Raw genomic sequence first — 20460 nt, 5'->3', positions numbered from 1 at the left:
AAGCTGGTTTTGTCATTTACTTTTCACAATATCACAGCACCTGGAATAAAGATTGGGGCGTATGCATGAGTTAACGTAAAAGCAGAAATATCATAAACAATTTTTTATTTGAAGTCTTTTTTTAATGATCATTGAACAGAGACATACGCACAAATGAATTAGGTGCAGAAGTAGGCCATTCAGCCCCTTGAACCTGCTCCACCATTGGTAAGATCAGGGCTGATAAGTTTGCGTTTCATGTTCTACATTCCCATCTAGCCCCAATAACCTTTGATTCCTTTGCCTAACAAGAAGCTATCTACCTGCACCATAAAAATATTCAGTGAAACCCCGCCCCCCCCTTCCTCCACACCTTCTGAGGCAAATAGTTTCAACTTTGCACAATTCTCCTCATCTCTGTCCTAAAAGGTCGACCCCTAATTTTAAAATATTTGAGATTTCACAAATACGCACAAATTCTTTTCAGGCCAGTGAGTTTTTCAGCAGGAATTTCATCTCCGTATGTCATTAAAAACTCAATCACACTTCAGTGAATAGGACTTAACATTTTCAAGGTGGCCTCACAGCTTCAGGGATCTGGATTCGATTCCCAGCTTAGGTCACTGTCTGTGCGGAGTTTGCATGTTCTCCCTATGTCTGCGTGGGTTTCCTCCGGGTGCTCCGGTTTCCTCCCACAGTCCAAAGATGTGCGTGTTAGGTGCATTGGCCATGCTAAATTGTCCCTTAACATCCTGGGATGCGTAGGTTAGAGGGCTTAGTGGGGTAAATATGTGGGGTCACAGGGATAAGGCCTGGGTGGGATTGTGGTCAGTGCAGACCTGAGGGGCCAAATGGCCTCGATCTGCACTGTAGGTTTCTATGATTCTAAGGATTTTTGCAATGAGCATGGAGCATAAAAAAAGTAGAAGCTCACATCAATCCCACGATTTCTAAAGAACCTCATTGTCAATAAGGTAACAGACAGCCTGGAGGGAAATGTGGCGAAGGTTGGTGATTGATCCGCTGGTAGAATTCAAGGGGGTAATAATACTATCTCTGGCTACAACTTCACATTGAGAAAGTAAAATGTGCACCGATTAGTGTTTTTTAAAAATTATTTCACAGGATATAGACGTTGCTTGCTAGGTCAGCATTCTTATTGCCCTTGAGAAGATGGTAATGAACTGTCTTATTGAATAGTGCAGTTTGCGTGGTGTAGGAAAAACCCCAGGGTTGTTAGGGGACAGGGAGTTCCAGGATTTTGACCCAGTGATTATGAAGGAATGGTTGGTGTCAGTTTGGTGTTTGGCTTGGAAGGGAACTTGCAGGTGCTTGTGTTCCCATGCATCCTCTGCCCTTGTCCTTTTGCGTGGTAGAGGTTGTGAGTTGGAAGGTACCTTCGAAGGAACTTTGGTGAATTGCTGAAATCATCTTTTTTTGCAGTGATCGTGTATGATTCACGTTTATATAGGCTGCTGTATGAAACAAATTTATGTGATCACCCTAAAATGGGTGAATTTGCAATCTCATAATTATATGACCTCACCCTGAAAATAATGTAAACTGCACTAATACCAGGAATTGAGTGGTTCTCTGTTTTCTTGCCTAATGTATGTCAGGAATTAATATTGTCCTTTTAAGTATTCATACTATGTTAATGTATATTAAATAAAGGAACATTAGGTATGCATTGATTAAAGTTCAGCATGAAATTTTACATTAACTGGTGCTGTTTATTTTATGTAAGGTACCTTTTGTTAGAGAAAGCACCCAAAGAACTTGCTGAACGTACTCACATCTTTAGTAGCTTCTTTTATCGGCGCCTGACCCGGAAGGATAATGCTGGATCAGAGGAGACAACTAACCTCTCGTAAGTAAATTTTCTACAGTAAATTTTTGTTTAGCTGTAAGAAAACAAAGGGTGGTGGTTGATGGGAAATATTCATCCTGGAATTCAGTTACTAGTGGTGTACCGCAAGGATCTGTTTTGGGGCCACTGCTGTTTGTCATTTTTATTAATGACCTGGGTGACGGCGTGGAAGGATGGATTAGTAAATTTGCGGATGATACTAAAGTCGGTGGAGTTGTAGACAGTGCGGAGGGAAGTGGCAGGTTACAGAGGGACATAGATAAGCTGCAGAGCTGGGCTGAGAGGTGGCAAATGGAGTTTAATGTGGAAAAGTGTGAGGTGATTCACTTTGGAAGGAGTAACAGGAATACAGAGTACTGGGCTAATGGTAAGATACTTGGTAGTGTGGATGAACAGAGGGATCTGGGTGTCCATGTGCATAGATCCCTGAAAGTTGGCACTCAGGTTGATAGGGTTGTTAAGAAGGCGTACGGTGTGTTAGCTTTTATTGGTAGAGGGATTGAGTTTCGGAGCCAGGAGGTCATGCTGCAACTGTACAAAACTCTGGTGCGGCCGCATTTGGAGTATTGCGTACAGTTCTGGTCGCCGTACTATAGGAAAGATGTGGAAGTGTTGGAAAGGGTGCAGAGGAGATTTACCAGGATGTTGCCTGGTATGGTGGGAAAATCGTATGAGGAAAGGCTGAGGCTTGTTTTCGTTAGAGAGAAGAAGGTTAAGAGGTGACTTAATAGAGGCATACAAGATGATCAGAGGATTAGATAGGGTGAATAGTGAGAGCCTTTTTCCTCGGATGGTGTTGGCTAGCACGAGGGGACATAGCTTTAAATTGAGGGGTGAGAGATATAGGACAGATGTTAGAGGTAGGTTCTTTACTCAGAGAGTAGTAAGGGCGTGGAATGCCCTGCCTGCAGCAGTAGTGGACTCGTCAACATTAAGAGCATTCAAATGGCTATTGGATAAAGATATGGATGATATTGGAATAGTGTAGATTAGAGGGGCTTTAGATTGGTTCCACTGGTCAGCGCAACCTCGAGGGCCGAAGGGCCTGTACTGCACTGTAATGTTCTATGTTCTACAAGTCATATGGCTTCTTTTTCTGGTCCTTATTAAACCATTCACAGTTCTACAGCGGCTTTTAATCATAATATATTGCCATTTTAAAGCTGCCAGCTCTAGATGCATAGGTTTTGCACGACAATCTCAAAGTGAACTCGCTAGATTCACTGAAATTTGCAGCTTGGGAATCGCACCTTTTCACTGTGTTAATGTTGGCTTCCTACTGTTGAATTGGTCCAGCTTTGAAGATTTCATTTTCAGGGGCCGGGCGCATTGTGGTAATGTTACTGGACCATTGATCCAGATGCCCGGATGGAGTTCAGACCCCAGCAGGGCAGCAAATTAATAAATCCAGCTGAAATCGCAAGCTAGCCTCAGTATTGATGATCATGAAACCAATGGATTGTCGAAAAAATTCACCTGGCCTACAAATGTCCTTCGGGGAGGAAATCTGCTAACCTCAGCTGGTCTGGCTTGTAGGTTGACATGAGGGTGATTGATTCACATCCACTGCCCTCTGAAATGGCTTAGCAAGATGTGTGGTTGTGTCAAACTGCTACGGGAAGGAGAACAAAACTAGGCGAAAGACCTGGCAACAACCTGGACAACAGTCACTGCCCATTCGACCTTGCAAAGTTCTCCGCACAAACGTCTTGGGGCTTGTGCCAAAATTGGGAGAGTTGTCCCACAGACTAGTCAGGCAAAAGCATAATCATATTCATTGAATCATGCCTTACAGCTAATGGTCCATTCTCCTCAGCTACCATACCTGGCTACGTGCTATCCCTTAAAAACTGGTGACACATTGTATACGGTGGGGAGGGAGTGGCCTGCTGAGTCCTCAATATAGCTTCCGAACCCTATGAAGTGTATTGGCATCAGATCAGATGTGGACAAGGAAACCTCCTGCTGATTACCAGCTACCGCCCTCCTTCAGCTGATGAATCAGCACTCTTCCATGCCCCCCCTCCCCCCACCCAGAGAACATACTTTTGCATCTCAGTGCATCTTCCATTGACATTCAACATAGTGGAGTATTGTATCAGCTAGGATGAGGGGGAGAGTGTGGTGGTAGATGGAATCAGCAGGCTGTTTCCTTGTCAGAACCCTTAATTGGGTGCGGTCAATGTTGAGGACTTCCAGGGCAACTTCGGTCTGACTGAATGCCATCACGGATGGGTCTGTCCTGCCGATGGAATAAAACCATGTGATGTGAAGCTTGTTTCTAGGACATTTTCTGTAAGGTATGACCCGGTGTGTGTCACTATATCAGGCTGTTCCTTGACTAATATATGGGACAGTTCTCCCAATCTTGGCACAAGCCCCCAAATTTTAGTAAGGAGGACCTTGCAAATGCCATTATCATTTTCGGTGCCTTGGCCAATGCTGGGTAGTCAATCCAATTTTATAACTTTTAGACTTTGTAGCGGTTTGGTATAACCTTGCTTGGCCATTTCAGAGGGAATTAGACTCAACCACATTGCTAGTAAGGACAGTAGATTTCCTTCGTTGATGAATCAGATGGGTTTTTACAACAGTCGACAATGGTTTCTTGATCACCATTACTGGGACTAGTTTTAATTCCAGATTTATTAACTAATTAAATTTAAATTCCACCTGCTGCCATGGTGGGATTTGAATCCAGGTCTCCAAAGAGTTAGCTCTGGATTACAGTGACATTACCACTATATCACTGCCTCCCCTTCCACCATGCTCCCCTATCTCCCGGTAAGAAGTCTCACAACACCAGGTTAAAGTCCAACAGGTTTATTTGGAATCACAAGCTTTCGGAACGCTGCTCCTTCATCAGGTGAGAGCAGCGCTCCAAAAGCTCGTGATTCCAAATAAACCTGTTGGACTTTAACCTGGTGTTCTTTCTGTGCCCACCCCAGTCCAACACTGACATCTCTACATCATCCCGATCTCCCAAGCTACTCTCTCCCTTTTTTTAATGTACAAATGAAAGCTCTTGCAGTCTGTTTTTAATATTCCTGTTTGTTTATACATTCTATTTTTTTTCCCCTTTTTATCAAAGTTTTGATGGTCCTTCACTGGTTTCTAACTCCCAACTACCAACTTACTACTGTTTTGTGCAACATTATAAGTCTTGTTTTTTAATTTGATACTATCAATAACCTCTTTAGTAAGATCCACTGATCAATGTTAATCACAGAGTTTGTTTTACATCAAATGTACTTTGTTGAACATTTTGAATTGTTTCTTTAAATGTTTCTTGCTGGTTATTTGCCATCATGCAGTTTAGTTTATTTATTCAATCAACCGTAGCCAGCTCTCCACCTTGTCTGCATTAACTGAGTGCTTGCAAAGACTTTTACAATGCTCTGTTTAAGACTAATAAATAGTTGAAATTTATAATTATTTGGCTGTTCCGTATGTTATATTTTTAAGTACATTTTGAGAAGGTGTACCAACTTCAAGCTCGTTATGCTAGTGCCAACTTACCGATTTTACAATGCCCACATCCTTGCAAACTTCCAGTATTGCTATTTTCTTTGTTTATAACCTTTTAACTGGGCTTATTTCGAGAGGAAGAAAAGAATTTTAAAACAATTTTACTTCGGTTTTTATATATTTGTTAATCCTGAATTGCATATTCACAATTTTCTTACTCGGATTAAAAGTACATGTTATGTTGCCCTTGTAGAATACAGCACAAGAGACATCAACGTGTGAGAACATGGACCCGGCATGTGGATATCTTTACAAAGGATTTCATATTTGTGCCCGTTAATGAAGAGTAAGTGTGTCTTGTACAATCTGTTGTGGATGTTTCGGCTGAGATTAGTCAGAAAATAATCTCTCTGAATAGAACACTAAACCTAGCTACAATAGCAACAGAGAAAGCTGGAAAAACTCAGCAGATCTGGCAGCATCTGTAGATTGAAAAAATAGAGTTAAATTTCGAGTCTTAACGACCTTTCTTCAGCATTAAAGAGAGGGGAAAATATGATTGTGTAAGAAGGGTTGGAACAGTGAATAGTGGGAGCTGGGAGAGATTGCAACAAAGATGTAGCAAAATTTAAGGTACAAGTGACAGGTGGCCCTATGGAGGAGGGGAGGGAGGGTTTTTGCATTGGACCCAAAAAATGTTTGGGATATAACAAACAGTAAAGATGGAGGAGAGGATCACAGTCTAAAGTTGATGAACTCAAATTTGGGTCCTGAGGGCTGTAACATGCCCAGTCAGAAGATGTGCTGCTGCTCCAGTTTTTGTTTGGTTTCACTGATGTATTGCTGCAGACCAAGGATGGACATGTAGGCATTGGAGCATTAACTCTGTTTTCTCTCTCTGCGGATGCCGCCAGATCTGCTGAGTTTTTGCAGCTTTCTCTGTTCTTGTTTCAGATTAAGAAGTCTTTCAACACCAGGCTAAAGTCCAACGGGTTTATTTGGTAGCAAAAGCCACTAGCTTTCGGAGCGTTGCTTCTTCATCAGGGTAAGTGGGAGTTCAGAACTCCCACTTACCTGATGAAGGAGCAGTGCTCCGAAAGCTAGTGGGCTTTTGCTACCAAATAAACCTGTTGGACTTTAACCTGATGTTGTGAGACTTCTTAATGTGTTTACCGCAGTCCAATGCCGGCATCTCCACATCTTGTTTCAGATTCCATGATATTTTACTCCTAAACCTAGCTAAATCAGTGAGAGCAAGCTATGTCATTATTGCTAGCTGACAGATTTACAAACTTATGTGATTCTTTCAGGAACTGTTTAAGGTAAGCTTGTTGAAATTATTAGAGCTACAAATGATTTATTGTTCAGATTTCCCCTCTCTTCATTCCTTCATTTTATATGGTCTGCCATCAGGCCATCCAAAACTGAGCAAACTCTTGCAGTGCATCAGAGGTGCTTGCAACTCACTATCAACACTTGGTGCCAGAATCAAGACTGAGGGGAGCTCTGCAAAGTTGGTATCCTTGATCACAAGAAAGATGACTAAAACTCATGCCTTGTTACTCTTCCCGTGCTCTGGAGAGAGTGCAGAGGAGGTTTACAAGAATGTTACCAGGGCTGGAAAAGTGTAGCTATGAGGAGATATTAGGTAGGTTGGGATTATTATCCTTAGAACAAAGAAAGCTGAGGGGTGATTTGATAGAGGTGTACAAAATTATGAGGGGAAGAGATAGAGTGGACGGGATAAAGTTTCTCTTGGTGGAGAATTCTAGAACCAGGAGTCACAGATTCAAGATAAGTGGCAGTCGGTGTAAAGGGGACACGAAGAAGAACTTTTTTACGCAAAGGTTGGTGGGTGTTTGGCATTCGCTGCCTGAGTTGGTGGTGGAAGCAGAGAACCTAAACTCTTCTAAACAATATATGGATCTGCTCCTTATGTGTTGTAAACTATAAACTGCAGGAAGGTGGGATTAGAAAGGGCGTCCTCGGGCTGGCTGATGGGTTGAATTGCCTCCTTTTGTGCTGTAACTTTTCTTATGGTTAACTTATTACGTGACATGTTTTGCTTGCAGATCGCATTGGTACCTTGCTGTTATTTGTTTTCCTGCGTTAGACAAAATAGTCTATGAAACTGATTTAACCACTGAAACCAAGGAAAGCAAATTACTTTCAAACACGTCTTCCACACTCTTGTCTAATGATGAGAGAATGAATAAGGAACAAGTGTTATCATCTGATGAATCTGATGGGAATACCTTTCAGAATGCACCGTCACAGGATTCAGCAAGTAAGCACTTGGCTTTTACTTGGATTCATATATGTGAAACCATCATTATTTAATCTTTTAAACAATAGTCTGTAGAGCAATCCTATTGTGGAAAAGTTGTATGTGTGAAAGATAATCTCCAAGGATAAATCCTACAGCTCCCTTAAGGATCATGTAGTGTTAGATTTGAAGTAGCAAGGTAAAAGAAGTTGCTCTCGGGTTTCAGATCAAAATGCAGTAAACATATTTTATGAAAGTCTCAGAACTGTATTGAAGAAGTTGAACCTAATGTAACAATTTAATATCTTATAAGCTTTATCTTTCCATTATTCCAGTATTAGCATTTAAAAATGTCAAACAAAATGATTGGACATGCACTGTTTGCGACCTCAATTACAGGCAAGGCCCACCAGTACCACCACCTGGTACTGGTAGGGTGGCACAGTGGTTAGCACTGCTGCCTGTCAGCGCTAGGGACCTGGGTTCGATTCCCGGCTGTCTTTGTGGAGTTTGCACGTTCTCCTGGTGTCTGCGTGTGTTTCCTCCAGGTGGTCTGGTTTCCTCCCACAGTTCAAAAGATGTGCTGGTTAGATGCATTGGCCATACTGGGTTCTCCCTCAGTGTACCCAAACCGGTGTCGGAGTGTGACGACTAGGTGATTTTCGCAGTAACTTCATTGCAGTGTTAATGTAAGCCTACTCGTGACTAATAAATAAAATTTACTTTTACTTTACCTCAGTGCAACCAGGGATTCGCAGTAAATGCCAACCTCATTAGGGATGTCCAGATGCCAAGAATGAATGTTACAAAAGAAGCATTTTTTAAATATCTTCTGTAGTTCCTTTTCTGCTGCCAATACTACCTGATCGCCAAATATTTCCTGGCAGCCTTAAGCAGATTTTCTGTAATGTGACAATGTATGCTGGCTCGTGATCAGATGTGTAGTACTTCAAGTTGATATGAATTAGCACATAGAATGCATGTATTGTAATACCATGACCACATTTTGCTCTATTGCAGATAAAGACTCCAGCAATGTTCCTTGTGTAACTTCTTCAGCCTTGCCCAGTTCTAAAATACAGGTAAATAACACAATAACTAGGTTAAATTCTTAATGAACTTATTGTCTTGGATAAGGACAATATTGTTCTAGGTTAATTGAAGAATAAGTATGAAGAAGTGCAAGTCATTGATTGGTGGAAAGGGTGGAAGAGATCAAGTATGATTGATAGGCTCTGCCTTGTCCAGTCTATTAACTTTGGAGCAGCAGTCCATAAACCAAACAAGGTAGAAGTGCACAAGTCTGAGGGCATCATGCTAAAGCTGAAATATTTTCCGGTCAGGCCCCATCTATATCCAGAACTGAAATCAGTTCAGATAATCCAGAATGAGAGAAGCATCCCAATAGGTGCAAAGAAGGGCTGCAAGGCTGCCCCCTAGTGCCACCTGGTTCTGAATAAAGCCTGGAATCTGCAACCTTGGAAGGTGAATGAATGAAGATGCTGCAGAGACATATCTTGAAGAGATAGAAGGTTAATCCAGAAAATTATTTTGCCCGCTCTCATGCCTGTGGGATAAAGGGATGCAAGTATAAATTATGAAAGGCAAGTTCAGAACTTTTGCCTGGCAGCATTACCGATGACTCGTACATCAAGAAAAGTTAGAGATGTAAATTTTGCAATTATCCTAGAATAGCAGATTGGAGGACCACAGGTTTCCCTGAGATGAGTGAGGCCTCAGAAGTTAAGAAGTTCTAGCATTGTGTGCTATAAGGAGAATGTTGAAAACAAGGCATAAGCTGAATGAAAAACAGTAACAGTAGAAGTCCAAGCTTCTGCATTTCCTTTTCCATCTGACCCCATCCCTCTCGCAATTGCTTTCCTTCTTGGTTGAGATTAGTTCACTTGGCACAAACTGGGGATTGAACTGGGGACAGAAGCCAGAGGGTGGTTGTAGAGACTTGTTTTTCAAACTGGAGGCCTGTGATCAGTGGTGTGCCTCAAGGATCAGTGCTGGGCCCACTATTATTTGTCATTTATATTAATGATTTGGATGAGAATATAGGGGGCATGGTTAGTAAGTTTGCAGATGACACCAAGATTGGTGGCATAGTGGACAGTGAAGAAGGTTATCTAGGATTGCAACAGGATCTTGATCAATTGGATCAATGGGCTGATGAATGGCAGATGGGGTTTAATTTAGATAAATGCAAAGTGACGCATTTTAGCAGATCAAACCAGGGCAGGACTTACTCAGTTAATGGTAGGGCATTGGGGAGAGCTATAGAATAAAGAGATCTAGGGGTACATGTTCATAACTCATCGAAAGTGGAGTCACAAGTGGACAGAGTGGTGAAGAACACATTCGGCATGCTTGGTTTCATCGGTCAGAACATTGAATACAGGAGTTGGGACGTCTTGTTGAAGTTGTACAGGACATTGGTAAGGCCACACTTGGAATACTGTGTGCAATTCTGGTCACCCTATTATAGAAAGGATATTATTAAACTAGAAAGAGTGCAGAAAAGATTTACTAGGATGCTACCGGGACTTGATGGATTGAGTTATAAGGAGAGGCTGAATAGACTGGGACTTTTTTCTCTGGAGTGTAGGAGGCTGAGGGGTGACCTTATAGAGGTCTATAAAATAATGAGGGGCATAGACAAGGTAGATAGTCAATATCTTTTCCCAAAGGTAGGGTATTCTAAAACTAGAGGACATAGGTTTAAGGTGAGAGGGGAGAGATGCAAAAGTGTCCAGAGGGGCAGTTTTTTCACAGAGGGTGGTGAGTGTCTGGAACAAGCTGCCAGAGGTAGTAGTAGAGGCGGGTACAATTTTATCTTTTAAAAAGCATTTAGATAGTTACATGGGTACGATGGGTTTGGGTCAAAGGTGGGCAATTGGGATTAGCTTGGGGGTTTAAAAAAAAAGGGCGGCATGGACAAGTTGGGCCGAAGGGCCTGTTTCCATGCTGTAAACCTCTTTGACTCTATGAACCTGTATGCTTCATTTGCATGTTTACATTCAGTAGTTCAGCCTCAGTGGAGCAAGAATCCAGCTTTATTTAATATTATATTTACTTTCTTATAGGGATGTATAAAAGTACCCATCAACCTGTACAAACATAAAAGAAGAATACTCAAACAGTAAGTAACATTGAAATGATAATTTGCTGACTAACTAAAAAATAATTTAATACATTGTTTTTGATTCCAAGCAATAGATTGTCACCAACTCGGAGAGTAAGCGATCATTTTTATTTCTATTCTTGTGGCTAAAGGGATATGGGAGCAAGGCAAGATCAGGAGATTAAATTTGATGATCAGCCAGGTTCGAAAGGGCAAATGACCTACTCCTGCTTCTATTATCTCTTTCTATTTTACTTTTGGAGGTAATTAGGAATAACCTTTCCATGTGGACCACACAGGCAGTGCCTTCTGCATACTCCACCTTCCTTTCTCCCTCTCAAAATACAAATCCTTTTTTTTTCCTCCTAATATTAGGAACAGGAGCATACCAGGGCCTCTTGTGCCTGCTCTGCCATTTGGTAAGATCATGGCTGATTTGATTATGGCCTCAACTCTAATTTCCTATCTATTCCCTCTACCTTTCAGCTCCCTCGTCAATCAAGAATGTATCAAACTCAGTCATACGAATATTCAATGACCCTGCCTCCACTGATGTCTGAGGAAGAGAATTCCACAGGCCAATAACTGTCTTGAGAGAAATATTTATCTGCTCTTTTTGCCCTTTATCCTGTTTTTCTTCCTTCTGACCTCTTTCTTGGTCTGTTCTTCCACCCTACTTTCTTTCTTTTCTCCTTTTTTGTGCAGAAGAGTTTGGTTTGTATTTTCAGAGATCAGTACAAAACTTCATATTTAGCAAGCAATGGTACTTGGTGCGTTGGTCTGATTTCATTCATAAGAGTAGTGACTTGCATTGACTTATCATAGCTGCTAATGGCTTGTGTTTTGAGCAAATGATCAGTATTCATAGTGGGGAAAGATGGTTCTTGAGGAGATGTTAATGGGAAAAGCAGAATCGTTAACAACAGCTACCATCTGACAAAATGGAGCCAGAGATTTTGATCTGAAATTGTTGAACTCAATAGTGAGTAGGTGAGGCTATAAATTGGGTAGTCAAAAGAATGTAAGAAATAGGAAATGGAATAAGTGATCTTGGCCCTTTAAGATTGCTCTGCTGATCAGTAAGATCATGGATGATTTTTTAACTTCAACTACATCTTCCTGCACGATTCCCACATCCCTGAGTATCCAAAAAAATATTGAATATATCCAATGGCTAAACATCCACATCTCACTAGGTTAGCCTTTGAGTGAAGAAGTTCCTCCTCGTATCAATTTTAAATGGCTGACTTATATGGAGACTGTGACCAGATGGACAGAATTCTGCACAACCCTGCTGGTGGGTTTGTAAGTAGAGATGACCTTACAACTTCTCGGCTGGCCTTCCTGCCTACCCCGACTTCTCCGCAATTTTACACTGGGGCAGGCAAGATCTAGGCCAGCCCACGTGCCCACCCCCTGCTCCAATTGAGGCCCTTGAGTATCCCAATTATTGACCACATAAAGGCTGTTTCCAACCTGGCATCAATTTTCAGGCAGTTGGGAGGATTTCAGGAGCAGTGGGGTGCCTGAAAAATGATTCTATGCTGCTTTTGGGTGGAACTTGGCAGACACCTCTGTCAGTGGCCTCCTTTTATTGATCCCCCCGCCATCACCACCACCACAAAAGAAAATGAGGGTCCCCACCCATTCAGCCTCTCAACCAACATTTCCACCCCTGGTCTCTCCTCTAGGCCTCAACTCACCACCCTACCCTGCTCTGAGAGCCCTCGCAAGGCCCGGTCCTGGACTCCTGGGACTTGGACCTGGGGGTTGCTTGCAATCCCAGTCCGAAGCACTCCAGCTTCTGGTGCTGCAGGAACTAGAGAACTGCCAACCAATCAAATTGGCCAGTAGCTCTCTGAGGCATGACCTCCTCCCGGCTTGAGGGTTGGAAGTCCACCTCTAGCCATTTAACACTTGGAGCATGGCGCAGGCAGTATTGACTGTGTTCGCGGTGGACTCCTTGGATGATGGGTAGGGAACCTCCACAATTCTAAAAATCTTGTCTTTTTTAGGTTTCGCAGGCCAGGGAAACCTTTTATTAGCATTTAGCCTGCCAAATGCCTTAAGAATTTTTGTTTTAATTAGATCAAGTCTCATTCCTCTAAACTCCGGGAAATATAGAGCTAGTCTGCTCAATCTCCTTATAGGACAATCCCCTCATCTCTGGAACCTGTTTAGTGAAACCTCGTTGCACTCTCTTGAGAACATGTATGTAGTTCATACTTGACCAAAATGACATACAGTACTCCCAAGTGTGGCCTCATAATGCCCTGAACTATTGTAGTAGACTTTCTTACTGTTGTACACCAAACTCTTTAACTGAGATAGGATTGATCAGGCCTCCAATAATGTAAGAAGCAGAGAGCCTCAACAATGTCCTTATATGGTGTAGAGGGATTAGATATCCCTTGTGAAAGCAGCAGTTAGAGCCAGGAAACCTTCTTAAAGTGGCAAGAGCATCGGAATAGTCATGAACATGGTGGGAAGACACTGGATAAGGGCAAAAAAATGAACTCAAGATAAGGGGCAGGATTTTGCGGCCTCGCTTGAGCGAGACCGGAAAATCTCGCTCGAGGTCAAAGGACATTTCCATTGTCCACCCCTCACCCCACTCTGATTCAGTGGCGGGTGGGGTGGTAGAATTCTGGCAAAGAAGTCAGTTCTGTGGGATAAGAACAGACCAAAACAATGTATCTATCAGGACAATTCTGCTTGTGGATCTTTTGACAAGTGATAGAAGCAGAGAGAACTTCAAATAAATGGCTACTCTCCCAGGACAATTAGGAATGGGCAACCATGAACAAGTTATAAAAATAGAGCAACCCCTGCTCTTTTGCATGATAAATTACCTGGCCTGGGCTATTGGAAAAGGAAGAATCTGTCCTCTCTAAATTTGACACCTAATGGTTTGTAAATTATCCAGCAGGTCCACGATAAAGTGTCAGTGTGAACAAGTCTTTTCATGAACACTAATGCGGAAATCTAGTTCATGATTCATGTGTTTTAGAATGCAACTTTTAGTTTCAGTAATGTGACCTTTAAGTTGGAGGTTAAAGCATTAAATCTAAGATAAGTAGATGTCTGGTGAAAAACTGGTTAAAATAACTGATGCAAGTGCAACTCAAACAAGCCTGGGTTTATTACACTTAAAAAGTAGCCTTACTTTAAGTGGCAAAGTCAGAGCTGATGGTGGAAAATACTTGAGCAAAGAATTGATCCACCCCAAAGCTTGTAATGGAACCAGGCAGTCTGGAAAAATGTCCTAAAACTCTGTTAACAAGAGGAATTATATTTTTGTACAGAATCAAAGAGTTGTGTTGGAAGTAAACTGTTTACATTTCTATTTGAGCCCAGCCCAAAGAATGTCATGTTATCACGGGCGTGGGATGTGTGGATGGATTGTTGATTTGTTTAATTTATCTCTGTGTCTGCTGACAGAAGCAAGCGGTTCAGTTTGAGAACAGACCGAGGCAGTTGCAGATTTAGTCTTGTGTAGGCTGCAACTCATTGAGTGGGGAGAGCCAAAGGAAATAAATACTTACACTGCATTTAAGCGGAAAAAAATACTAACTTTAATGTTCACTGTGCAGAATGCAGGTGGGGGCTGAAGCTCAGTTTGGGTTTTGAGAGGGAAAGCAGTTGGAAGATTTCTCTAACTTGCAGCATGTGGAAGAAATCTACAGTGGTCCTCAGAGTCTTGTGACAGAAAGCAGTCAGCAAAATTAATTCTGAAAGCTGCAGGAAGACATTTGGATATCTATTAGCGACTTGAACAGGGGGCTGAGGCATCCACCATCATGAGATCTGTAAAGAAGAAGTGGAGGGTCATGTAGCCAAAACGCTAATGGAAGAACTCCATAAGGACCTCCGAGGATAGCTGTAACACTGAATAGAAGTAAAGTGAATTCCAGAGGGCTGTGGCATACCTTTTTTTGTTTGGTCCCTAAAGAAGTGAATTAACTTTCAAAATTCTTGTAATGTATAATGGAATAATTGGGGGTTGGGGGAAGTCAAAAGTAGAACTGAGTTCATAGCATAAGTACTTATGAACTTAAAGAATGCAAGTACTATTAATTTAATTCTTCTTGATTATAAAATAATGTTTGTTTTTGTTTCTTTAAATATTCAGTCTCCCTGACAGAGTCATCATAACCTTTGTGAAGCCAAAGTGCCAGGAGCCAGATTACATTTTGCCAGTTGGTTTATTTTGTGTTTTCTCTTGGCAAATGCGTTGCTTGTGTCCATGCCACACAGCGCTATTCATAGAATCCCTGCAGTGCAGAAGAAGCTATTTGGCCCATTGAGCCTGTACCGACAACAATCCCACCCAGACCCTATCCCTGTAACCCTATATATTTACCCTCCTAGTCCCCCTGACACTAAGGGGCAATTTAGCATGGCCAATCCACCTAACCCGCACATCTTTGGATTGTGGGAGGAAACCAGCGTACCCGGTGCAAACCCACGCAGACACGGGAAGAATGTGCAAACTCAACACAGCCAGTCACCCGAGGCTCGAATTGTGAGTCAGCAGTGCTAGCCACCATGCCACCCAAATTTTTTCCGTCCTTCATTTATAATAAGCTGTGTTTGAATTTATAAATTAATTTTCTGTTCTGCTGTTGGGGGGGAGGGGGGGGGGGACCAATTCGATGGTATGATTTTGGAAATTGAATTTAAACTCTGCCATGCCATTTTATTTTTATCAGGAATAAGGGGTGTAGTTGCAAGGCTGAAGCATAAATCCTGTTAGCTGTGTTAGGATTATCGGTCGATGGTTTATTTTTGTTGATTGTAGTGGCGAGGCTCAGGTCCTTCATTTCTACCACAGGGGCAGTCTCGGCCATGGCAAACTTAGTGATCAAACTGAAGTATGAAATATTAACTGAAATTAATTTTCCCTCTTCAGGCCCTGTATTCTTATAATGGATTCACTGAGAGCGGCTTCACAATTGCACACAGTGAAGATTTTACGAGAGTAAGTATCAATTAAGTATATTCTATCTGTTGGGAGTCACATAGAATCATAGAATATCTACAGCGCAGAAGGAGGCCATTTTGGCCCATTGAGTCTGCATTGATTCTCTGATAGAGCATCTTAACCAGAGCCTATCCCCATGACCCCAAGTATTTACCCTGCTAATCCTGCTAACCTGCACATCTTTGGAGTGTGGAGGAAACCGGAGCACCCGGAGGAAACCCACGCAGGGAAGGGCAAAATGTGCAAACTCCACACACACAGTGACCCGAGGCTGGAATCGAACCCAGGTCTTGGCTCTTGTGAGGCAGCAGTGCTAACGACCATGCTGCCCTGCACCACCCTGCTGGTAAGATAAATTCATTACATTTTTTGGAATTAATAGGAATCTTCAAAAGGTCTGACTTTTTTTGGAAAAAATTTTTTTTTTGTCCAAAGCGTTTTCTTAAACACCATAAAAATGGTCATAGAGGTGATACAAGGATTGATTTCCATTCTCTTGAGACCGGGACCACAATGGACCAATTTTTAAAAAATGGTCATTTTCTTTGCAAATGCTGCTTTCGTCTGGGACAGGGGTGGTTAGAGGTGCTGCAGTTTCGGCTTTAGAGGGGAAAATTCAGGCCAGTGTCCCAATTGTGACCACTTTCCTGCTACCTCTGCTGCATGCATACAGGTGACTGATGAGGACAGAATCAGCCTTTGTTCTGAAGTATTGTCCAGCACAAAACTGCACCTTAGAGGACCACAGTGTAGCTAGCGTGAGAAATGAAAAATTAAATCAGTGGCGCATTAAAGGGTACTGCGCAGAGGTTGGATGAGATAAAGAGTGCTTTACTCTGTTTCCACATCTAACAGGGCTATAGATAATCTGGGAGTTTATCATTCCCAACACTAACCAAATATCTTCAAAAATTGGAGATCAAAATTCCTAAGCTTGCCACACTTCATGTTAGAGGTGAAGTGGGTTCTCAGAGAAGGTGATTTTTGCAGTAGAGTTCAGGATTATCCATGCCTTTGAAAATGACAATGAAATAGTGAAGCATTTTACTGTGCAGAGGGGAAGGTAATTTTGCTTTGAGCAAGAGCTGTAGCATTGAGATGTTTTTCATCTCATGCATGTATCCCTCCAGCCCTTAAAGCTGTTGATGCTTGTCAAGGTATGTAGATGTTGGCATTGCTTTGTCCCCATATGCTGTCCCTCAGTGGCATTATCTGTAAACTTCCTCCACTTTATATCTATGTTGATACCCACTTCTATAATTCTTACATAACCCTGACTCCATGCTGCCACTGTGCTGTCTGACTACTTGTCCCACATTTCTATGTATTAGCCAAACTTTTTCCGGTTTAACCTTGGACGTTACCCTTTTTTGGCTTCTGCCAAAGCCCTTACGTTTAGCCATCTCTTCCATTTCCCTGCCTAGCTGCCTTTTGAGGCTGATTCTGAGCATGCACATCCTCAATATCTTTTCTTCCTCTTTGCTGAGCTCCAAACTCCAAAACTCCATGTGACCATCTGCTGGTGTCTTTACCTCAATGTCATTGTCTCTGAAACCTTAATCCATGTTCCTGTTGCTTTCAGGCTTGGTTTAAGGATTCCTCTTGTGCACCGTATTGCATAAAGTCAAATTCATTACCTCGGGACCACTTGTTAATCATCCTTTCTCACTGACCTGTTAACTACTGGTTGCTAATGCACGAATTCTAGATTCTTGTCTATAAATTCTGCCCTGGTCTTGTCCACTACATCTCTGCAATCTTTCTTAACTCCACAACCTATCTTGCACTCTATGCTATTTTGAGTCTGATCTGCAGTTTGTCTAATATCCTTTTTCTTCCCTCGTAATGTTATGCATCCTTTAGCTTTTCACTTTCGAAACTTTATTTTTTTCCATACATCACTCCCAGATAATTCTTCAAATATTCTTTCAGTCATTAACCATCAGGCCCTCCCTTTCTGATTGGTATTTGTCCTGCTAAACTTATCCCAGTTATTTGTCATGTACCTTGTGATGTTTAAGGTGCTGTGCAAGTACTGTACACATTGGTTGTTCTGGGTCATTAACTTCTGCTACAGTTTCATCGTTTTTCAATAATGATAAATGAAAACTGCATTGACATCTTTCCCTCTTCCTTGAATAGGTATCTGCAGATTGAATGGGAAGTAAAAAAACGAGGACAACGCAATTTCACAGCTGAAAACATGAAAGGCTCTGTCCCTAGAGTTCCTAAGCAAGATAACAGCAGTGACTGTGGCATTTACTTACTGCAGTATGTGGAGAGCTTTTTTCAGGTAACTAAATTTTGCCTTACTGGGTATTGCTTAAGCATTGGAAATCAATCGTGCTGAAGAGTCTTCAGATTAAGTTTCCAAGTCCTAGTAAGCTTTTCATTGCCAGTCTAATTTGCACCAGCCTACTTGTTAGAGCGTTAGCTTGTGAGTTTAAACGTTGCTGAATTGGAAGAATTCTGGCCTTCAATCACAGATTTGTACATTCTAGTTAAATTAGTGAGACAGGCAAGTTGTTGAAATGCCCTAGAGTGCTGCTCAACTGGTAATTTAATCAATTGAATACTGGGACTTCAACAGTGGCTGCTTGCCTCTTGGCATTTTAGCCCTTCAAATTAGGTGATAGCAGCAAACCCAAGCTTTCAGAGCATTTGTATTCGTACCATTGCAGCAGCTGTTACCCCCAGTGAAAATGTCTTCACAGCTCTACAATGAACAGCTTCACATTAGTGGATCCATACCTGACAGCTTGCATTATGCAGGCCACCCCACCTTGATGTCCAAGACACAAGTTGCTTCATCCAAGTTTTCAGTTGAGAAGCTTTGACTAAGAAGCTTGCCTTTTGAACATCAATGAAAGCGTAACAGAGTTTTCTCAGCACCTTGAGACTTTGTGAAATCTTATGTAAAGCCACCACACATTCAGCATCTTCCTCACAAGGGCCCAATGTACCGTACTCTTTTCTGATTCTTCCATCAATATTCAGCAATCAATATTTGTGGCCTGACAGCTCAAAGAAACTTGAGGAATTGTGAGATTGCTGAGATTCTTGCATTAGTTTTCATTTCCCGTTCTCTGATTTCTGGATAATATGTAATTAGAATGCTGTTTATGCGCCTAAAAAATACTTTGTCATTTCATGACTTGATTTGCACCTCCATTGTGAAGTGAATATCTAGTCCCTGGGATCTTCCCTTACCCCAGTCCAACGCCGGCATCTCCACATCATGACTACCATCGACACCGCAAACTGCCGGCTCCAAGTGGAGAGGATCTCCAAGAGACTTCTTACTGTGTTTACCCCAGTCCAACGCCGGCATCTCCACATCAGATCTTCCCAGGTGACAGTGAGGGATGGGAAGAGAAGCCATTGGGCTAGAAATCCATTGGATACAAGTGAAGGGATGAAAGATGAACTAAATGAGAACAGTCACATCAAGGCGGACAAGCATTTAATATCGAGGAAGTAATTTCACAACAGTTCACTCTTGCATTGGCAAACGGTCTTTTTCTTCTTTGCAAAACTGTATTTTCTTTCTTTCTCTTTCCACAGAAACCCATCTCAAATTTTGAATTGCCGTTGCAGCTGGATAAATGGTTCCTGAGAGAGGAGGTAAAGAAGAAACGGGAGGAGATACGAGATTTGATTCTGCATTTACACAGCCAGCAAAGAACTGATAGCTAATGAAACTTTACACATGGGACAGATAGTGAGTGTACCAGGTCATTTCAAAGCTGCTGATTATCAAGTATCCACACATCTTGGAAATATGAAGATTTTAAACTCGACTGTAAATTTTTGAACCAGTTGACCAATAATGTGTAGTACATTCAGTTTAAAATAGTTCTGTTTATAGTGATGTACAGTTTAATAAATTATACTGTTTTGTGACTTATTTGGCTTCTTGCTTCTATTATCAAAGTGACTATTTCATTAGTATCTCGCTCAGTTTCACTACTATAAGGCCGTGGTACGCAAATCTTAGAAACCCTACAGCACAAAGAGGCCATTCGGCCTATCGAGTCTGCACCGACCACAATCCCACCCAGGTCCTACCCCCATATCCCTACATATTTACCCACTAATCCCTCTAACCTACGCATCCCAGGACACTAAGGGGAATTTTAGCATGGCCTCCACACATCTTTGGACTGTGGGAGGAAACCGGAGCATCCGGTGGAAACCCACGCAGACACGAGGAGAATATGCAAACTCCACACAGACAGTGACCCAAGCCGGGAATCGAACCCAGGTTCCTGGAGCTGTGAAGCAGCAGTGCTAACCACTGTGCTATCGTGCCGCCCTAGCACATCTCAACGTTTCATGGGCTTTGTAAAAAGTTAAATAGAAACCCTACAATATAGAAGGAGGCCATTTGGCCCATTGAGTCTGCACCGACAACAATCCCACCTAGGCCTTATCCCCATAATCCCACATATTTACCCTGCTAATCCCTCTAACCTACGCATCCTGGACACTAAGGGGCAATTTAGCATGGCCAATGCACCTAACCCTAATGCATCTAACACGATCTTTGGATTGTGGGAGGAAACCGGAGCACCCGGGGGAAACTCGCGCAGACACAGGGGGAACGTGCAGACTCCACACGGACAGTGACCCAAGCCAGGAATCGAACCCAGGTCCCTGGAGCTGTGAGACAGCAGTGCTAACCACTGTGCTACCGTGGTGGCCGCATGCGCCAAAATGCTTGCCCATGAATTGGAACAGGGAGAACTAACTTTTATGGAATAACA

At 42.2% G+C, this 20460-nt stretch overlaps 1 protein-coding gene across 11 annotated transcripts in view; it reads left to right on the top strand.

Moving 5' to 3' along the window:
• LOC144506582 (sentrin-specific protease 7) overlaps positions 1–19601 on the top strand; it is a 94628-nt gene extending 75027 nt beyond the window's left edge. For all 11 annotated transcript variants that reach the window (XM_078232900.1, XM_078232906.1, XM_078232903.1 and 8 more), the window contains 8 exons: positions 1727–1849; positions 5571–5663; positions 7390–7604; positions 8604–8665; positions 10673–10728; positions 15623–15691; positions 17837–17987; positions 19259–19601. In XM_078232900.1, coding sequence (XP_078089026.1) covers positions 1727–1849; positions 5571–5663; positions 7390–7604; positions 8604–8665; positions 10673–10728; positions 15623–15691; positions 17837–17987; positions 19259–19390 — 901 coding nt within the window. In that variant the 3' untranslated portion in view covers positions 19391–19601. The remainder of the gene's footprint in view (positions 1–1726; positions 1850–5570; positions 5664–7389; positions 7605–8603; positions 8666–10672; positions 10729–15622; positions 15692–17836; positions 17988–19258) is intronic.
• The last annotated feature ends 859 nt before the right edge of the window (positions 19602–20460 follow it).

The sequence above is a fragment of the Mustelus asterias genome, chromosome 17 (assembly GCF_964213995.1).
Source record: "Mustelus asterias chromosome 17, sMusAst1.hap1.1, whole genome shotgun sequence".
Lineage (NCBI taxonomy): Eukaryota > Metazoa > Chordata > Chondrichthyes > Carcharhiniformes > Triakidae > Mustelus > Mustelus asterias.
This window is presented reverse-complemented; position numbering and strand designations above follow the sequence as displayed.